Source organism: Callionymus lyra, chromosome 1 (genome assembly GCF_982586985.1).
Source record: "Callionymus lyra chromosome 1, fCalLyr1.hap1.1, whole genome shotgun sequence".
Lineage (NCBI taxonomy): Eukaryota > Metazoa > Chordata > Actinopteri > Syngnathiformes > Callionymidae > Callionymus > Callionymus lyra.
In genome coordinates, this window is record NC_141818.1 from 32,973,044 (window position 1) to 32,994,357 (window position 21,314).

At 38.2% G+C, this 21,314-nt stretch overlaps 2 protein-coding genes and 1 long non-coding RNA gene across 4 annotated transcripts; 2 read left to right on the plus strand and 1 right to left on the minus strand.

The window, feature by feature from the left end:
- tmem176 (transmembrane protein 176) lies at nucleotides 1-7,398 on the plus strand. Of its 2 annotated transcripts, XM_087803598.1 has the most exons (7): nucleotides 1-137; nucleotides 845-973; nucleotides 4,692-4,802; nucleotides 4,873-4,929; nucleotides 5,221-5,364; nucleotides 5,518-5,634; nucleotides 6,553-7,398. In XM_087803598.1, the coding sequence occupies exons 2-7, from the start codon at nucleotides 848-850 to the stop codon at nucleotides 6,610-6,612; spliced, it is 615 nt and encodes a 204-aa protein (XP_087659724.1). In that variant the 5' UTR covers nucleotides 1-137; nucleotides 845-847; the 3' UTR covers nucleotides 6,613-7,398. The 2 variants fall into 2 exon arrangements, with proteins under 2 accessions (XP_087659724.1, XP_087659732.1); XM_087803606.1 differs by lacking the exon at nucleotides 4,873-4,929.
- Nucleotides 7,399-8,094: 696 nt separating this feature from the next.
- Nucleotides 8,095-10,978, plus strand: LOC148089130 (uncharacterized). The gene is made up of 3 exons (XR_015713168.1): nucleotides 8,095-8,435; nucleotides 9,322-9,424; nucleotides 10,453-10,978. It is a non-coding gene; the product is annotated as an uncharacterized LOC148089130 (long non-coding RNA).
- Nucleotides 10,979-11,593: 615 nt separating this feature from the next.
- On the minus strand, nucleotides 11,594-18,833 carry LOC148089131 (uncharacterized). The gene is made up of 14 exons (XM_087803438.1): nucleotides 18,723-18,833; nucleotides 17,953-17,998; nucleotides 17,599-17,746; nucleotides 17,478-17,535; nucleotides 17,305-17,386; nucleotides 16,570-16,685; nucleotides 16,153-16,321; nucleotides 15,513-15,643; nucleotides 15,182-15,265; nucleotides 15,079-15,108; nucleotides 14,935-15,000; nucleotides 14,734-14,862; nucleotides 13,738-13,842; nucleotides 11,594-13,673 (listed from the first exon to the last, which is right to left on the minus strand). The coding sequence occupies exons 1-14, from the start codon at nucleotides 18,729-18,731 to the stop codon at nucleotides 13,560-13,562; spliced, it is 1,287 nt and encodes a 428-aa protein (XP_087659564.1). The 5' UTR covers nucleotides 18,732-18,833; the 3' UTR covers nucleotides 11,594-13,559.
- Between the last annotated feature and the right edge of the window lie 2,481 nt (nucleotides 18,834-21,314).

Below are 21,314 nucleotides of genomic sequence, written 5' to 3' on the forward strand. Positions count from 1 at the left end.
CGGAGGAAGTGGAGGAGGAGTTATCTAGATTTCATGCGAGGACAGAGTACGACCTCCCCAACAAACCCAGCAGCCTGAGCTATCTAAAACACAGGAGTGGTCGCCTTCACTTTCGGATCTGTCCTTCGGTATAAGAGGTAGGATTTGAAAAAATTCTGCTTTCGTTTCACTATATAGACGATGTCTGTGTTACTATTTGACATGTATTACAAGTGACAGTGCCAAGGTCCCTGATCTGCAAGTCAAGTTTAGATTGATGCGAATTAGGCAATGTCATGAGTGTTTGTTTGCATTTGTTTTTCATAACACACAGGAATGTTACTATAAATGCTCTAGCAGAGTCAGGAGTGTCAAAGTATTTGATTTATTTTGGTGTTTTTGTGATATTCAGTAGTACGTCTGTGAGCATAAGCAGAAGTAATATGTTCTGCTAATGACATTGATAGCAACAAAATTGTCGTTGTAATTTGTTTAATCCTCTGGATCATGTTCTAGCAGGATAAAAATGGATATAGGTTGTAGTTCGTTTCGATTTTGATAAATAACAGAGAAAACAATTTCTTGACAGACTGAGGAATAAGTTGATATAAGTTGTATTTAACTATTATCCTCTTATTCTCAACTTTTCCTTTTACAGAACTAAATGTTTTGAAGCATTTCAGCATTTCAGCATAAAAAAAAAATGTGAAACACCCGAATAAAAGAAGGGGAAGCATGGACTTTGATCTACATCACGTATAATTCCAAACATGTCCCCCCCCCCCACTGAAACAGTTTTCCGTTTTACTGACCTGATCTTTATGGTCCTGTCATGTTGAAACTGACCTCAGTTGTCCTCTTATAGGGGATGGCAGTAGAAGTGTCCAGGGATTTGACGGTGCAAGTGTTGGAGGATGTTAATGCAGTTAAGCTAACTGACCGCCAAAAAGCTCTAAAGGCTGCGGTGCAGCGAGGCGAACCAAAATGCCTGGGGGTGAGTCAAGTACTGAATTCCCTTGACTGTAAGAGCAAAAACTTTTTTTCAATTTGCTGTATATATATATAATTCCATATTATTATCCTTTATGAATAGTGCATTACAAATCATTTGTATTACAATGAAATGAGAAATGACAAACGTTGGAGCTAGCGCGAACTAAAATATTCCAAATCCAAACGAAAAAAATATTTTTTTGGTGTGCAAGGAGGGAAAAAGTAGAGAAAGAAAATGTTAAATGTGAAAATCAATTCGCATTCATGGTCAACTAATGTCATATTCCAACGCTTCTGACTTAAACATGTTGAAATCTTCCTCTCCAAGATGGAGTCCCTCATCACATTACTCAAGTCATTCATTTATTAAGTTCCCCTGCATCCGAAATCTTGGCGAAGGAGAAAATATATAGGTGAACCAAAGCAAACATATAAACATGCCAAAAAGAGTGGGCGACTTCCGAAAAAACAACCCTGAAAGTCTGACCAAACACAGCAGAGTGAGCGTGATATGGTAAAAGAGAATTAATCTCCAGAAAGATAAGGTGGATGCGGCATAAGCACATTTTCCAATGTAAGTATTCAAATGAAAAGAGAGTTTTGTTCAAACAGAAACATACTGATGAGTACATGAGTAATATAGGTTCAAGATCAATTTAAGAGACACTTGACAATTTAGTTGTTAAAGGGCAACTAATGTAAATACCCAAAACTCTTGACTTACTCACATTTTGTAAATGTTGAACTCTTTCTCTCCAAGATTCAGTAAGTCCTTCATCATGATGATGTCCTGTTTAAGATTTATTACTTCAAAAAGTTCTTCCCTGCGTGAAGTTTCGCAGAATGAGAAGTTAAGAGAACTGAGTCCATTATTACGCAATAATGGGCTTCGCTCCTCCTTCAGCAGCAAAGAACCGGTGCTTCTTTCTGTGTACACGTCTCTTGGAGGCAAAGATTTCCTGAATTAATGACTCTGCGCTGACAAACCTCAATGTTTGACCAATCAATTTAAGAGACACTTAAATCAACACATTAGTAGCCCTTTAAGTATTAAACTAATGTGTACGAAACTAGTTCAAGTTCAAGTTCTTTTATTGCCAAATATACATGTATGCAAGGCATAAAGCATAGCTGAAATTGTAGTCATCTCAGACCAACAATGCAAAACATGAAGTAGACAGTTGAAAGGAAATGAAATAAGAAATTCAAGAAAATAAATAAATAATCAACAAAATGAAAAAATAATCAATACTACTTAAATAACTAACAAATAAACAGTATACCAAAAAAAAGCAAAGAACAAAGTTAAGGCACAGGTTGTGCAAGCGGAGGTGAGAGTGATGGTAGGGCAGGTACTGAGTTGAGTCTCCTGACAGCCTGGTGGAAGAAGCTGTCCTTTAACATGCTGGTTCTGGCCTGAAGACTGCGCAGTCTCTTTCTTGATGGCAGCAGGCTGAAGAGGCTGTGGGATGGCTGAGTGATGCGGGTGTTATAAATGTCCAGGAGGGGGGTGAGAGACACCAATGATCCTCTTGGCTGCTCTCACGATGCACTGCAGGGTCTTTTTTGGCAGGCGACGCACCAAACAGTGATACAGCCTGACAGGATGCTCTCGATGGTACATCTGTAGAAGGTGAGCATCATGGGAGGTGGGGCCCTTGCTCTCCTCAGTCTACGGGGAAGTACAGGCGCTGGTGGGCTTTTTTGGCCAGTGATGCTGTATTGTGGCTCCAGGACAGATCTTCAGAGATGTGCACACCAAGAAACTTGGTGCTGCTCGACCTCTCCACTGCAGCTCCGTCGATGGTTCAGGTGGAGATTGTTGTCTTTGTACCACGTGGCCAGCCTGTTTACCTCACACCTGTAGACTGTCTCATCGCTGTTGTTGATGAGACCCAGAACAGTTGTGTCATCCACAAACTTGATGAAGAGTTTGGAGCTGGATGATGGAGTGCAGTCATGGGTCAGCAGAGTGAAGAGGAGGGGGCTCAGCACACATCCTTGAGGGGGTCCTGTGTTCAGTGGGATGGTGCTGGAGGTGTTACTGCCGACCCGCACTGTCTGTGGTCTCCCCGTCAGGAGGACAAGGTTGTAAGCAATAGGTGGGAGGTAGAGAGCCTTGTGGTGAGGTGTGATAAGTATTGTAGGCATATTTAACTTAAAGCAGCCACTTTGACCAAGCGACAAGGTGCTTTGAGGTAAAGCAGCAGCACCAGGTGGTCTCTGTGAAGAATAGAGACCACCTGGCATGCATAGACTTTCTTCTTCTTCACAGTCTTTTGGCAGAGGTTATGTACTTCAATAATAAGTGATGCTCCTTACATCACTGATCTGATCCAGCCTTACACCCCAGCTCAGGCTCTGAGGTCTGTGGATCAAAATCTACTTATGGTTCCACGCACACGGCTCAGGACCAGAGGAGAGAAATCTTTTCAGGCTGTTGCTCCTAAGCTTTGGAACGATCTTCCTCTCTCTTTGCGCTTGATGGAGTCTACTGACTCCTTTAAGAAACATCTTAAGACGTTTCTATTTGTTCAGGCTTTTCCTTGAATTTCTCGAACTCCTGTTGTGTTCTCAGTATTATCTTGATCTTTAAAGTATGTACTTTTTGGAGTATTGTTTTGATTGTTTAAGCGCTTTGTGACCCTGGTCTCGAAAAGCGCTATATAAATAAATATTACTTACTTACTTACTTACTTACTTCAGGCATATAGCACCAGGGATCCTGGTGCCCCTACCTGAAGTTGAAAAGTTGAGCTCTAAGATAGAGCTGGGGTCGGAGCAGTAGAGACCAGAACAGAGGCACAGGCGGCGTGTTCGGTCATTTAGGCGACCATCTGTTGTTCCTGGGATGCTAGTCCATGAATATATCCAATCCCCCTGCTAGCTGGATGAAACATTGGTCTTGGGGGACGAGTTCTGGGACTGGTTCAGCAGGATGTACCTACACATTACTGAGCCTTCCATTTTATTGGATACCTGGAGATGAACTGACTGGCCACTGATGAGACAGATTCCCTCGGCGAGATCACACTCATTTATGATACAGTAGTCTATTGCGCCCCACCTGCATGGTCACCACCCCCCATGATGGGGTTCCAATAAAGGGATGGGGGCAGCTGTTAACCCACACTAGCAGACAGAAGACCGATGATCAGCTCCCTCTTTGGTAACTCCCTCCTCCTCGCATCTTTACATCTGTCCAACCTCATTTCAAGCTCAATGAGTCTGTCCAGGAATCAGGCAGGTCAAACGAGACCAGACCAGATGTAAGAGGCTAGCCGTGGTTCCGAAGTCAATGGAATAGTTCATCAACCCCCAGTAGCATCAGGGCCAAGGAAATGCAGGTCAGAACAACTTGCATAGCACCTTTTTGAAGGACTAGTTTCTATCCTACTCCACTGTGACAAAGGCAACAAGATTAGTGCTTGATTCAGAGCATAAGCTGACTGACGGACTCCGCCGAGTTGGAAGCTAACTGAGCCTCAAAGGGTCAAAAAGGAGATAAGGGGAGTAAAAAGACAAAAGTCTTACTAATGTATGTATCTCTAAGTAAGTGTCTCTCACTCTTTAATGCAAAAAGTGACTTCATAATAAACTTAGTGATACATGATTAATGGTAAATAAATAATACTAATAAATAATTATGGAGAGTAAATTATTTTTTCATTAGTTTGAAGTATTTCGTTCAAATGTGAATGTCTCAATGTTTGTTCCAGGTAAGTCAGTTGATGCTGGGATTGATGGTCATATCCTATTCTCTCCCACTTCACTTGACGGAGTTCACAGAAGTGGTAAACTTTGGAGTTCCTTGGTGGAGTGGTGCAACAGTGAGTGTGTTTTTTAATCAATATTGTATTGAATATGTTTTTTATTTTGTGATTGTCTCTTTATCTCTAGTTCATTGCGGCAGGATCAACTGCCATATTCTTGGATAAGCGTTGCACACTGAAGATTGTAGGTGCACACAGTCACAAGTTCAAGTTTTTAGAAGCAATAGGTTAAGACGGTGATTTAATTTGAGTCTTTGAGAAATTACTTATTAAGATATATACAATGTATTGCATGCAATATATGCTCCAGAAAGCTACACCTGATAACTTGTCATTTATGGAAACCCCCCAAATTATTTTTTTATAAAGATCATTTTGAAAGTCATTTTGTAAATAATTTGAGTCTTTTCGTCAAAAAATGTGTTGTTCCTGCTTTTTATAATAGAACAAGACCAAACTGGGTTGTGCTTTCTAGCTGCAGGTGTGTTTATCGGTCAGCGTGGCCTCTGCAGTGCTGGCAGTGGTGGCAGTGGTTTTCTACTGTGTGGACATGAGTTCGAATCCTGTGTTCCCCTGTGAGAAGGTGATAAGGCGCTGTACTGACCGCCACTTTGCTACGGTTTGTTTTCACTATTCATTATTGTTTTACCTGTGATTTTGTAGTTGTATTTGTGTGTGTTTTATGAATACACTCAGACTGTATCTTTGCATTCAAACATGCAAACAGTATATGTTTGAGCTTTGAATAAGTCATTTGGATCTTCCTCAACAGATGATGAGCAGAGGAGTGAAATCAACCCTTCTCCTTTTCACACTGACCCAGGGCATTATCTCCACCATACTCACCTATCAACTCTACAAACAGAAACGTATCTTTGGACCATATGCTGTAAGATTCTTAACACTAAAGTGATTGTTCTCCAAAAATCCAATTTTCACTCTTTTTTTACCCTCATATCGACTAAAGGTTGGGATTTTTTCAGACTAATCCGTTCCTTTTTAGAGTTAAAGACAACATTTTTTGTTCATTTTAATGTAGTGACTGGAGCTCAGTTGTCTTCGTCTTCATTTTCGTCCAAAAAGACACTTAAAAACATCAGAAATACCGCCATACCGCTCGCCGTAATGTACATCGTGTATTGAACCCTTAGGAATTGTCCGAAAAATGTAAGTCTGTATTTCAAGCTTTTTGTTAACGGCCGCTGTTGGGCAAGCTGCTATGCCAACATTCTAAACCTAGCGCATCCAAACTAACACGTAATGTGTTTCAATGAGGAAAGACGTAAGGCAGCAGCTAAGAGACTGAACTTCCACTGCAAACAAACTTAACATGCACAACTTATTTCAGTTTCACAGTGTAAGAAGAATGTACTTATAGGGAGTTTTTTTACATTTTATTTTACATTAACAAGATTTTTTTTTTTTTACAAAATACGTACATTTTTACGGTTAATTTATGACAATTAATAATTATAATAATAAACAGTGAAAGTTCTGTGTGGATTTTTATATGATCATCGTGTAGATCTCAAGTCTTTATTAAATATGTACATATTTTGTTCTAACCCTTGTGTCGTCCCTGAAATACATATGTAGTCCTTTGTGTTGTCTCTGTGTCAAGGAGCCAACACAAAGGATACCTTAAACACATTTGTTTTTCTGCCACCGTGTCACCTTGACCCAAAGAATGCAAAAGGGAAATAACTGGTATTTGTCTGCTTTGCTCATATTAAAAGCCCTTTATAGGTTTTTTTCGTAGTTGAAAAGAAAATATTATATATCATTTTCCCTCTTTTTTTTTTTACAGACCCTTGCAGATGCAGGTCCGCCAACTCCTACAACAACCACCCCCCCTGGAATTAACTGAATTCACACAGAGGATATGACATGCAAATACAGACTGACATTGGCCACTGATATGTTGACCGGCAATTTGATGGTGGAATTGTCATCAACAATCTAAACAACATGACTCTTTTCAAAGTGCCATGAAATAATCTGTAAACTGTAATTTTACTGTCAGGGTGTGTACTGGTAATGTCGTATAGAAATGAAAACTGTGGCGGTTTTGAGTGCAAGTTAGAACCATTTGCCAGAAATCAGATATAGGGCATTTTCAAAATAGCTATATAAGCAATTCCATCAGCAGGGGCTACACAAACCCCTGGTTATCTATATAAACGTAATTCTTCCACTTTGGTGTAAAGCTCTCTACAGACTATTACTACCTCGAGGCCCTGCCAAATTAATAAAGATAAAAATAAACTGAGAGGATCAGTGAACTCGCAGCAGGGGACTGCCCTAAATAAGGCTTTACTGAGAGATATTTCTGACTAACAATGCTAAACAAACTTTCGTCAAATCTAAATGAAGAAATGCAGCCATTATGAGAGAGTTAAGGCCTTATAAGGAGGCGGCCTATTGTCCCCAGTTTACCAGCTTAAGGCAGAGCCCTGATGTCACCCATAGTGACATTCTATAGAGGGCAGAGCGCGAGAGACGTCGAAGCTATTTTATAAATGTTTGTGTAACGGAATTTTCATTATCTTTTTTCAATGTTTTTGACAGTAAAGTCATATATGAACACAGCAGTAGTCACTTATCCTGCACTTGTGTTTTATTTTATATAAAAATATAAATAAAGTATTTTTAACCAGCAAAGAGTTTTGAACATATGATCATGTTTTTGGACTACTTTGGTGTTGAAAAAATAATAACTATATCCAGACAAATGAGATGGCAGACAAACTATTGCTCACCTGTTTGTGGATTGGACAGATTATTTGGTTGGTGTTGCAGAGGAACATCTTGATGGAAATAAAGTGTGTAAGGTAGACTCTTAAATTGATAGATCGAAATAGATGGATACATTTATTATATAGATACATTTAAATGTTTGGTGAATTATTAAAGGGTTCAATCACCCAAAATGATCTGGGTAAACACTGCGAGCTAAATATTATCGAGTATTGTATGTATAATCTCGATATTTCCCCTGAGTACCTCCTGTCTCTGTAGGATGTGGTTAACGTTGTTCGCAACACAAACACAAACAAGCAGCATAGTGGTATTTTGATGTTTCTATGTTTGTTTTTGTACAAAGAAAACTGAGCATCAGTCGGAACGTTTTTGCCTACAACTCTAAAAAGAAACATATTAGTCTGAGAATAATCCCAAACCTTAGTCGACATGATGGTGAGCAGAAAATTAGTGACTTTATTTATTTTGTTGATCTATCACTTTTAAGACGCGGCTCGGTTTGTGTGCGGTGAATGGTCGAACACCGTTTTCTCAGAATGTGCATTTTCTTGACAGAGCAATTTCATAAGTCTACCTCCAAGCGGCGCACTTCATTTTCCATTCAAGAGCTTCCGTCTACATCCTGTGTGGCGGCTTGTCGTTTACTACTTTCCTGTCGTTTCTCACCTGTGGAGGAACTTCTCGCATCATCTCAAGTATACGTGAAGTTTTTTAAAGAAACAAACATCCAAGATGATTTCTATTATGAATGTCAAATGCACAGCATGTGTCCTGGTCGCCCTTTTTGTTTGCGTCTCGGGTGAACAACTTTTTGAGACTCGACCTAAGATGATGGAGGAGCTGCAAAGAGTCCTAACGGAGTTGGCTGGTCAAGGCAGGGCTTTCCTGGGCAGAGTGGCTGGTGAACAGACGATTCTTTCTGTTCAGAAGGTAGGAGATTTGTCTATAAAATATATTATATTTCTTTTCATAATGAGCCATTGTATTAAAAAAACAACAACTAACAAACAGACGTTCTTTTGTTCCGAGATGAACACATTTACTTTTAAGGGGATTTGCTTTTCTTAAGTTGTTTTATTTTGAAAGAGACTGTTTGCTGCCACCTCAGCAAGAGGTCTGATAGTGAAGGTGCCAGATCCGCCCGGGCTGCAACCATTTGATGACGTTACTCTTTGCACTCGTACTTACTCAAACAAACATTTTTTTTAAAATTAAAAACACTCTGAAAATGGCAACATTTCAAATTCGAATGGCAATACCCGGTAAATATGTATAAGAAAAACATTTAATGCTTGGATACTTGTCCTAAAAATATGGCGTCGCTGCCGCTGTCTGATGACGTCATCATAGTGTATCAGAATCATAAAACTCAACATAGGAATTTATTGTGGTGGCGGTGCTAGAATGGAATAAGATAAGACACAAATTAAGCAATTCTGCGACCCTATCATGGAGTTTATAGTTTTTTCATTCGAGTTTTAGTGGAATTAAATGAAAGCCCCGTGCCTCCGGGAAGTATTCACAGCGTTTACTCTTCTTTTTTTTGTATCATGAAGTCAAATACATTTTTCTCTTGACTTCCAAAGAATAAAAAAAAGTATTTTCTTGAGATACATATTTGGGGATGAACAAAAACACGCTGCTGATTTGAACGTCCAAATAAGTTCAGTGGCCTCCAGTATTTGTACATGTAAAAAAAAACACAAGGATCCTTCCAAGAACTGACCAGTGTGTATGAATTGATGTGTCTCTGTGTGTCCTGCGACTGACTGGTGACCTGCATAATGTTGTAATAGCAAAATCACGTCTTTTACAGGCATTTTCTCAGGTCATTGGAGTTGTGGCAGAAAGTTTGGCTGCTGGATTAAATGTGATCTTTCAGTACTTCTCTCAATTTCTAAAGGCTGCTGGATTCAGAGGTAAACACAAATGCACAGTTCTACTTTTGAAGACCACTCTTTATTATAAAGAGAATCTCCAAATAAAATACGGCATATTTTGGTTGAATTTTTCAGACAAACGCGTTAAAAGACAACCAGACACGCCAACTAAGACATTCACGTTAATGCTTTTGTTTCGTTTTTTTGTACGTTCTTAAATTCCATTTACTCATCATTTATCTTAAGAATGCTTAATCTAGCGATTAAGCACCAGATAACCTGCACTGAACCAATCGATCTAAATACATGGAATCTCAACTTTGTGTTATCGATTTTGTGTATATTTGGTCAAACGTAAAGCTGTCATGTGATCATGTTTTGGGATTTTTGTAACTGGAATTGTTTTCTGATATAAATATTTACTAAACAAATTCATACCAAATAATTACACTAATAAATAGTTAATTAACACTTATTTATATTATTATCACTTTATATCTGCTATACTTTCCACTGCACAGTAGATGTCAGTAGAGAGCTAAAGAAAAAAGAGTATCGGTCTGTGGACCTTTTGTATGAAGTGTTTCAGGAGGTTTTATCTCGGTTTCGCTTTCAGTCTCGCTCCACGTAAATGGAAAAATGAACGAAGTATCTGTAAAGGTTAGTTTAGGCATCTGCCTGGTAGCGTTCTTCTTCTACTGGTAATAAGGTTAATATACACTCAACGACTTACTTTACTGCCGCCGCTGGTTGGTGTGCGGCAGTGCGTTGACGTCAAAATTGAAAAACAAATAAATCGTTTCCAATTCTATTAAGTCACCACTTTGCGGCGTCGCACCACTTTAACACGTATGTTCTTTATATGAATGGACCGATAGAAACAAACACATATGGACATCAAGGGGATGAAGGTGAAAACAGTAACTAGTGAATTCTACTCTTGACATGGTGTTGTTTAAGGATAAATTAAAAAAGAATACGGACCCATTATACTTAATAGATATGGTAAATTCATATGCTTACGATAGTGTAAACGAGATTTAACGGATGCTCTTCTTTCCTCACAGCTGACCTCCAACTGAACAGAGTGACTCCAGAAGGGCTCCTGTTTGTGGCCAAGTGGGTTATTTTGGCTCTCATAGCTTACTGGCTGTTTTCTCTGTCTCTACGCTTGATAACATCGACCCTAAGACAGACCATGTGGCTTCTTAAAGTGTGTCTGGCATTGGCCGGCTTTGCTTTCATCCTGAGCGACGACAGTGTAAGCACAGAAACTATGGCCTTCCGTGTGGCCGGCCTTGTGTGTCTGTGTGTCCTCCTTGGTGTTGGCTCTTCTGGCAGACCTGATACAACGGCTCACCTGGAGAGTCAGGTGAAGGTGTTGGAAAAAAAAGTAAGAGAGATGGAGAAGTATGCCAAGAAACGAAGAGAACAATAAGAAGCAAATGTGACTCTCAAAAAACCCTTCTAAAGTTGCTGCCTTTGCAGTGGGCGTTTTTAAAAGCAAGGTCTCAGGATGTGCCTTTGTCAAAGTCTGGGTTCAGCCCTTCATGTCAGTTCATCTTTTAAACAATAAAGGCATTTTTTTGGTCATTGTGTAAGATCTATCTCTCAGAGCTCTCAAAAAAGTAAAATTGGGTCAATATCTTGTAAAAGTCCCGGTAAATGTAAATCTTTTTTTTGTAAAATATGTTTTAATATTATTTTAAATATATATTTTGAATGTTTTTATTAGTGATTTTAACAACCGCACAGACAAATGGTCTGAAGAGAACTTATGGGAGCAAAGGTCTCAAGCAGAAATGTTCCAACACACGTTTTTCCAACATTGCATTGTAAAGTATTTTAAACTTAATGCTATATTGCTGCATATATTTGGAGGGGGAAATTGATTTGAATACCAATTATAACTACACTTTTTTATTTTTTTTGCGTGTGATCAAAATTAAATGTTCTGACCAAAATTCATGATTTCACGAATTAATCGTGTCTGCTATAGGCTGGTAAAGATGAAAAATTAAACCACAATTCAAATATTAACACATTTGATTTAAAATGATGTGAATCTCTTAAAAATAAGTTCCTGTGTGATTTATTTATAATATGTGGATCTAGTTTTGTAGAACATACAAGCCCACATTGTTAACAACGCATTTAAAACGTTTTATTGTGCATAAAAAAACAGTTACTTAAATAAATTTGCCACACTGAGATACACAAACAGTTTATATAAAGTGGAGAAACCGCATGAGAGATTCACAAAATGCCACAAACATTCATTTGGTTTGTATATTTCCATCACATAAAGTCATACCCGATATATTTTCTACTGTTTATAATTGGGTGCCCAAAGAATACAAAACCAATAATCTTCACATAAATGTGACTCACTTGCTAAATATCAGTATCAGTACACAAAGTTAAAAAACAGATGAGTAGTTTAGTTAAAAACGACTACCTTCTTGATGACGGAAGAAAGGCACTCTTATGTTCAGAGCATCTGAAAAGCTTCAACACAGGTTCTTCAAGTTGTTTTCATTGACCAGAGAATAACAAAATCTAGTACAGAGCAAGGTGCATATAACTGCACCATCCTCGTCATCACTTTCACCTTTAGTATTCACGTATGAAGTCTTTTCTTAAAGCATTAATGATGTATAGTCAAAAAGGAGTGTGTACAAAGTGGTTTGAAAAGGCAGACAGACTAAACCTTATGCACCACTTCAGCATGTAAAGGGACAGCCACACAAGTTGATCGTGTTCTTGAGGTTCTGTTGTGTGAAAGACACTGAAATGGCCAACATCAACTTTGTCATACAATTGCTGCGTGAAACAAGACAAGTAAAAAAAACTTGAGATTTTACCTCTTTTGTTTAGGATTATTTACATTCATTATTTATGTTCATGTTTTCCTAAAGTTTAATTATTTTCTAATAATATTCATGTGTTTTATATCTTGAATATATATACACGATATGTTCCACAAAAAAAAAAGAAAAATGATTCGACATGTCCATAACGGACTGACTACATGATGATATGCATTAATCTGGACATACGTTTGGTTAGTCTCTTTAATTTTTTTCACCCATTTGCTCTTACGTCTGGAATAGTCTAAGAGGACTCTTTGCTGTTAAACATATATACGACGAGGTAAAGAGATTGGAAGATAGATCCAGTGTCCGGTTTAAACAGTTGGCCACTATATAAACAGAAATTAATTGTTTCATTAAATATCCAGAACAGGCAAAAGCAAACATTAGTTCCTCAAAGGACCACCAGGAGCTGCTGGACTTTAATACCCAACCGTCTTTCCCATTTCTAAAACATTTTAACAAAACATGTTACATTTTCATTATCTAAAGTAATGCCACATTACTGTGAGTATTCGAATGTGTTTTAACCGTTAAATGTAAAGAGCAACTAAACTTTCTAAAACTACTACAAAGTTACACCCTTAATGGATCATCCTGACCACCCATAAAACGTGACATGCACATTTCAAATGAGTAACTAAAGTTTTTTCCTGGTTAAAACAGTATTTGGAGATTTAAGTTTTAGTTTAAAGGCCAAATTCTTTTTAATGCTGTTGGGATTTTCTAGATAATTCTAGTAATTTCATGGTTAAATTTGTAGTATTTAGAGTTCACTAACAATATTAAAGTAGTATTAAAACTACAACTTCCCTATAATAACTGCAGAATTCATCATTTACATGTAACATTAAACATATCTTTGGAAAACTAATTTAACTGTTGCAGCACCTTTACTTGAGATATAACGTTTACTCTCATTGATGTAACATTTGACAACCAAGCAGATATTTGACCTAAAACGTAAGAAAGTCCTGCGTCTACAGCTGATAAGAAGGAGTCAACATTGATAGCAGCGAGCCGAGCAGCTGGACACATTCGGACACATTAACTAATACTTTGAATCATTGTCCCCAAAATAGCGAGTGTGGAATTGATCGGTTTCAATAGGATATTAGGGCCACTGTTTTAACAATATCGTACAGTGGTTAGAAGACATACTCATTAAAATCTATTACCTTTTTTTCCTTCTTTTTTCCATTGAGCCATATTGCTGCTGTAGTTTAAACAATCCAGAGTATGAAACAAGCCACTAAAAGGGAGTGTAACATCACCACCGTGGGGCAGGGTTCTGTACGACCCTACAGGAAGTTGGTACTCTTCTCCCCTCCATCTATTTGAAATTTACACACGTCATCACTGGTGGAGAGAGACACAGTTGTGGCAGGAGGGTAAGGAGAAGTTGCTGCCTTTTCCTGAAGAAATAAAGAAATAAATCAACACCATTGAGTGGTTGTATAAGGCTGATTTATGTAATACCTGAGGCTCAGAGCTGAGCAGTGGGACAGCAGCTGAAGGTTCCAAATTCACTTTTGCTGGTTCGTTTCCGGGTGGAGGAGCACTATACATGACTGGACCAGGACCCTGGAAACAGATAAAGACCCCCCTAATGAGACTTCAACTAAAATAAAAATGTGGATAGTAAATACAAAAAATATTGAAAATGACAGCAATAAGAAAAGCATCAGATTAATAACGCCTAAATTACATTTCTTCCTACTATAAAGAAGTTGCACAAATAAAGATTTTTGCACACTTCTAACAACAGTCATTACTGTATGTGATCGTCTGCATTTATCCATCTTTCTGTTAGGTAAATCAGGTTAGGTAAAAAAACAAAAAAGGCAACCCATTCCAATGATTTTAATATTTCTGTTTGCATAAAACAATTGTTATTACATTAACTTTGAAATAAGTTAATAAAACATTTGAAATAAAACATCTGGAATTATCTATATACTTCTCCTTCAAGAAGCATCTTAAGACCTATTTATTTGTGAAGGCTTTTCCTTGATATTTTTGAGACTATGATGTTTGTCACTGTGTAGTTTTTAAATGTATATGTATTTTAACTGTTTATTGTTCTGTTGCTTAAGCCCTTTGTGACCGTGGTCTGCGAAAGGCACTTTACAAATATAAATTACTTACTTATATATAGCTTCATATATTACAAAAATACATTGAATGTCTTCCCCTTTGGACTACAAAAATTAAAGCCTAAATATTTTGTTTTCTTTTGTCACTTTGTAATTTCACTTTTCTTACTTTTACTTCGGTATATTTTAAGGACTTTTCACCTCTACGATCTATACACTAGAATTGTAGATGATTGTTATGCTTGTTGTAGAAAATAATTAAAGTTGTGAGTCTAAAGAAAGTGCCCTAGCTGAATTTGAAATGATAAAGCTTTGCCTTTGGATGTCAAACACAGAACAATGCTAGAAAACCCACTGCAGTTTAAGAAACAGATCCTACCATTGCTACAGCTCCTGGGGGATATTGACCGGGGGGTGGGCCATTCCAATGTGGCTGTCCAGGTGGAATCATGCCGGGACCAGGGGGCGGATAAACTGGATTAACAGGTGGATACATCGGAACGTTTCCCTGTGCAAATGGCAGGTGTTATATTACTGAGCGCAGACGGAAAGTGCAGCTCTACGACAGTCTCTCACTAACAGGGTAGGGAGCAGGTCCGTTCCATTGTCCCGGGCCCATATTTGGAGGAGGATGCACTGAAGGTCCCTTAATAATACAGTTAAAGTAATTTAAGCATAATGAAATAAAACCATGATTTATGTAAACAAATGAGAGGGACCATACCATGTTGGGACCGGGTCCATGGTAGTATGTCTGCGAGTTATAAAAATAATTTAAGGTGAACATGAAATCAGCTTTCCAGGTTTTCATATTTTTATTATCTTACCCCTCCTGGCTGTCCTGGATCAGTGTATGGAGGACATGGCCCGACAGGTCCAGCAACCGGTGCGTGGATTACCCCTGGGGATGTCTACGAAATAAAAATCACAATACACGGTGATTCTCTAAAAGTCAGGAACACAACACAAACATTTTTTTTTAATATTTAGTATAAAAAAAGAATATGTCCTAACTTGAAGATAATATTTCATCTGCCCTTTTTTAATGATTCTTACTGCAGACTGACTTCAGAAAGAGAAGATATGTATAGTAGCAGCCTGTCATTAACATATATAAGTGTGTACAAAGACAAAATAGATGAATGGTGTTTGTGGTACCTGGAGAACTGCAGCTGTGGCGGGTTTTTTCTTAAAGATCTTCTTGCGACAACAACAGCAGACGCCTGCTGGGATACCTAGCAAAAGGAGTAGTGCCAAAAGGGGGTTTCCCTCCGTGTAATCTTTGCGATCTGCAGGAAAGGAATACAAAAATATTTTGATAACATTATTGTGTAAAACATAAATATTAATGAAACAAAAGAGGTGAAAAAGAGAGGTGGGAAATAGTCGTGTGCAAAAAAAATATATATAGCAGCTGAGGGTTAAATTTAGCATCACTTGCTATTATTACCAAACATGTGCCACATGTTGTTTAAGTGCGCACACACTTTGGTTTTTGCTAAACCCCTTTCCTCCTACAATTTTAAACCAGTGGCCTTGGTTAATTGGGATTTTATAGCTCTATGATGAATGATTGCTTATGTGCATTTTCAACATTTACAATTCAGTATCTAGCATAACTAATGTATCTAAGATTCTAAGATTTTCTTTTAAAGTTATTGTGTAAATGAGTGTTAATAATTTCATTTTATCTCCATGCGAGCCAAAAGACGAAAGACATATTGTGAAAAGTGTAGTCGTAATGGAAACCGAATTGTGACATCAGTCAAGATCTGAGTGCTTTGTGGTAGAGTCTCACCCGTTATATCCATCCTGGTGATCGATACCAATCTGTTTCTGCGGTCTATCAGAGTGTAACGCCCCTCATCTGTGAAATTCACATTTTTGATCTCGATGTTCATGGAGCGCGTCTCAACACGATCCCAATAATCAGGAAGGTTTTGGGAAACTGCAGCACCGTCGCTAACCTGGGAGACAGTTGGACATGAATTAGGAGAGAAAGGCTGTGTGTGTGAGGCAGGACTTTTTGATCACAGATTTACCCAAGATTCTTCATTTTCACAGGCAACTGAAAATAATAGCTAATATGGTTACTAGAAAATATTCTTATTTAATTGACAAGTTGTTAAACTAGCCTCTTATAACTACAAATTTGAGTTGCTTGCATAAGTATGCTTCACCGGAACTATAGCATAAATAAATCCAAAATAATTACCAAAGTAACGTTGGCAGAATTCCCAGAGAAGGAGAGGCTGGCATCAGCCATGTTGATGCCCTCCAATGGGATGTAGAGGGTTTCTCCTGCTAAACACTTCACAAAGTTGTGTCTTGCTGGAAGGAAAAGAGAATAATAAAATATAATAAGTAAGTTAACACAAGGGAACAACAGAAGTGTAGCTGTGACGCGCAGCTATTTTTGCTTTTCAAAAAAAGTTTTTGTAAAAATGAAACATGACAGAATGTATGTGGGCAAAGAATCCTACCAGCAGGCCTGCTGGAAGGTCACCGCTATTTTTAAGATCAAGAGCTCAGAGGCCCCTTCGGAACATTACTTCAGTCAAGGAACCAGGACTTTTGTCACAATTAAATTAAACTTTTTGAAGGTGTACTGCACAAGAAACATTTAAAGCATCAAAAGAATGAACCTTGTGAACATCTACTTCAAAATAATTAATAATAATTAATTAAAATGCAGATGAAATTATATTGCATGCAAAAGCGTTGTGCAAATGTATTATAACATTTTTAAACTTTTGAATAATAAAAAACAAAAAAGGAAATGACATAAGTTAAAACTTCCTTTTGCTGATCAAAGATATCCATCCAAGTAAAAATTAATTTAAATCGTCATTGAAAAGTAATATTGTTTTGTTTTTTCTCACAGATTGAAGCATCATCTTCTTGCATGAACTCCTCCCACCTGAGAGAATAATTTACTTTATTTACTCACGTGTAACAGCTACCAGAACTCTAGAGATCTCTTTGTTAAAGAAGTCTTTTTGGATGTATGTTCCCTGGTCGTCATGTGTCACCTGGAACAAACATAGTGCTATTAAGTTTAGAAATCAATCAAAATATAGTTCGGACAACAGAATTTAAGGCAAATAGTAATATTGTGGTCACCTTGTCCAAATACCAACGTCTATCGCTGCCCGTGCCGGACACTCTGCCTTTCAATGTCCTAAAAATAGAAAAAACAAGTTGTAGACGAGTGCAAAGTTAAATGCATTCTTTCCTCACTCACCTATGCATTCCCCTCTCCCAGTAGATCTGAGGTTGGCCAGGGTCAACTTCAGGAGTAAATATCAGTTTTTCTGCACTTTTGGGCAAGTAAATCTTCAGTTGGCGGCCATGGGTTAAGCGCTCGTGAAGGTCATGTACAGAATAGGACTCTATAAAAAAAAAAGAATGATATGTACCTTAAATGAACTCACATAAAATGAGAAATTTGTTAAGATGACCTCATCCTTATTTACATATGAATAATCGATTAAAGTACTGGCACCATTATGGTAGTTTCATCACAAACAAAGTATGGGTAACAGCAGAATAAATGTATAGCTTGATTCTGAAAAATACAGGGATAAAGAGTACTCACCCACTGCCAGAGCATACGCCAACACCACTAATGTGACACAAATCATCTGCAAAAAGAGGACGTTTCTCTTTAGTGGTTAAACTATAAGATAACCAGTGTTTTAGATGGTAGAACTTGATTTACTTCTAAAACCAGTGAATTCCTGGATGCTTTAAACAAGACACTTCCAATTACCCCAGTTATTGAAAATGTGTCTTTTTTATTTATTTAGCTGAAAGGCAACTCAACAAGCTACAGAGCTCGATTGATCCTGTTGCACGCCGGCTCAGAGATGTCATTTCGTACAGACCCTGAAGGCACCACGGGCCTCATCATGAGATGCTGGATCTCAGAATAAAGTTGATTTGTTCAATAAATACCAATAAAGACCGATATGTTGTACACATTTCAAAACGCTATATTCAACAAGAAATGGCTATCTGAAACACGGTTCTATATTAGTGTAAAAGGTAGCACGGATGACAAAAGACTGTGAAAAATGACTGGTTTTTTTTTTTTTAATTTTTTTTACGTTCGTGCGTAAAAATCAGGGCGTGTCACGACAGCCCTCTTAAATACCGAGTGATACAACAAGTAATAACAGAGCCCACCACATAGTCGCTGGTGTCGATTTAAAGCACGACAGAAGTGTCTCACGCACACGCACGGTCTCTCGCAGACAAACATGGCAGCGACCGCTCCTGCATGGAGCCTCTCTTCCCCATAGGACTGGGTATCTGGGCAGATAAGGTCGTGCACGTTCACCCCATAAATAAATAGGTATCACTTACTTTCATCATGTCGGTTCAAGGAGAACACATAACCAGAGGTGTTGTTGCTCAAGCTTTTGTGTTTTCTCCGTCGTCGTGGAGAATCTGTCCTGGCAGTAATGGGCGGAGGCGCGGCCGCATGATGCGTTCACGGAAAACATGTTTTTTTTTAAACCACCAAAATCTCAACGTTCAAATATTTATATATATATTAAAAAATAAAAGAACATCAGAAAAGCTGCTTTTCTCAGCTGCAATGTTTATATTTAAAAGGCTAGTGAAACGAAGCTTTTGACAACCTCTAAGAAAGGGTGCACGTTTAGAAATGAGGTATGCAAGATATATGATCAAAATCAACAATTATAAAGATTTATCAACAACAATAATAATGTTGGAGGGAAATCATTTGGAGATAGTTAAGCCCCACGGATGTTCCAGGAAGGAAAATACAATATCACAATCAAACTCGCTTTCTGTTACAGTTTGGTATTCATTTTAATTGGACTGTGAATTCTACCATAACATATTTTTAGGCCCATTGTCTGATTGACTCGAGGTTGAGACGATATAGTTCTGCTTTCTTTAGGTGCACGGATCGGTTGCGACATAAACAATTTGGTCTCTAATTTGAGAATATTGACAGGATGACTTAACTAGACAAGGTGAACGTTTTGGGATTGGACCAAAATGTATTTATTGATGTAAATGCATGTTAATGTGCGCACCGTAGATCATGCTAAAGCCATAACTATACTATCACATAGTAAATGTGTCAACCCAGATGGTTAACACAAATTTTCTTAATGTTGATATAATGAGGTTGATGATCGTTGATGTCATTGATTATAGGAGGACTAATAAATAAAAATATTTGAAAGAAAATGATTACATCATTAAGATTAAGCCTCAGAGATTGACAACTTTCGGTCACCTCTTGGCAAATATACAACATCTTTCAAAACGTTTAAACATTTTGTCCCCTTGTGTCATTGAGACTGACATCCCTGACATCGAAGAATGAATGGTTTGATTATCTTGATGGCTGCTTTGAGGACTACTTCCATGATTCATTTCCTGACTCAAGAAATGATTTCACTCCATTCACACTGAACCAAGTGACAATAAAACATTTGTTTGAATGTCTTAATATGTACAGTAGGTGTGGCCAAATGGGATTAAAGATACCGAGGACATACTACTTTAATATTCAACAGGATGGATCAATGGTTAGAAATGATCATAGCATGCCACAAGTTGAAATTTAGGTGAGCAATGCTCTGATAACCACTCATAACTTGTGAAAAGTTTCAGTTTTGTCATTAGGTTCTATATTGAAAGATAAATGGCAAAATGGATGAAATCTGTCAGATGTTTCTGTTTAACCCTTTGCTCCATACAAGTCTCCCTGATCCGCTGCACCTACCAAGGCACGATATGTAGTGTTGCACATGCTGGCAAGATGTCTGAGAGTTTTGAGGTGAGGACAGGAGTGCGTGAGGGGTGTTTGCTTTCGCCGTTTCTGCTCCTCCTGGTCATCGATTGGATCGTGAAGACCACCACAACAGGCAGGAACAACGGTAGTGGACCCTGCTGACGCAGCTCGAAGACCTCAACTTTGCAGACGACCTCGCCCTCGCCTTCCTCTCACACAACCACAGCCAGATGCAGGTCAAGACGACTTGTCTGGCAGTAACATCAGCAGGTACAGGACTCAAGACGTTCCTCAACATCTGCCTCAGGCGTATCTTCTACACTGGGTGGCCTGAGAAGATCAGCAATAAAGAGTGGTGGCGGAAAGCGGGACAGGAGCCAGTCGACCAGCAGACCAATGGAGGAAGTGGGGCTGGATTGGAAATGGAACCTGCAGGGGAAACGTAAAAGGGGATGACCCAAGAACAGCTGGAGGCGAGACACGGAGGCAGAACTAAAGCAGAATGACACCACCTGGCAACGGCAGAGAGCCCATGTGTGATGGAGGGTTGTCGTCGATGGCCTATGCTCCTCAAGGAGCCACAGGCCTGTGAGTCCATACAAGTTTCTATACACCAGACCAGGAAAAATGTTGGACATGTTAAGCCCTTAGGAAATTATAATAAAAATAAAAATAAAAATAATCTTTTTTTTTTTAAATAACAAATACATATTCATTTTTTACAATCGTGTCAAAACTACATGTAGGTCATATTAAATAAAATAAACCAAAACAACATTTTCGAATTATTACAGTTTGAACTTGTGAAAATGTTCTCAATATTCGTTATAAAAACTGAAAAGTAAAAAGTACATGATGTAAATAATATGATACGATATTGACTAAAAATTATTACATTTTCATCGCACCAATAAACGAGTCATTCTGAATGTATATGAATGAGGCCACGATATGGACACTTGTGACAGAGAATCGACCTTAAAGGATGGGTGAGTGTTTGAGAGGGGTTTATCGTCCTGAACTACTGTTCTAATCCGTTCTTAGAAGCTTACTCGGACCTCAGGTTCGGATAGGCACTCACGATCGATCACCAAAACAGGAAATATCTAAATAGATTATTCCTCTTATTTGGCGTCAACTGCTCGATTGAAAAAAACGATATATGCTCCATCTTATTTTCC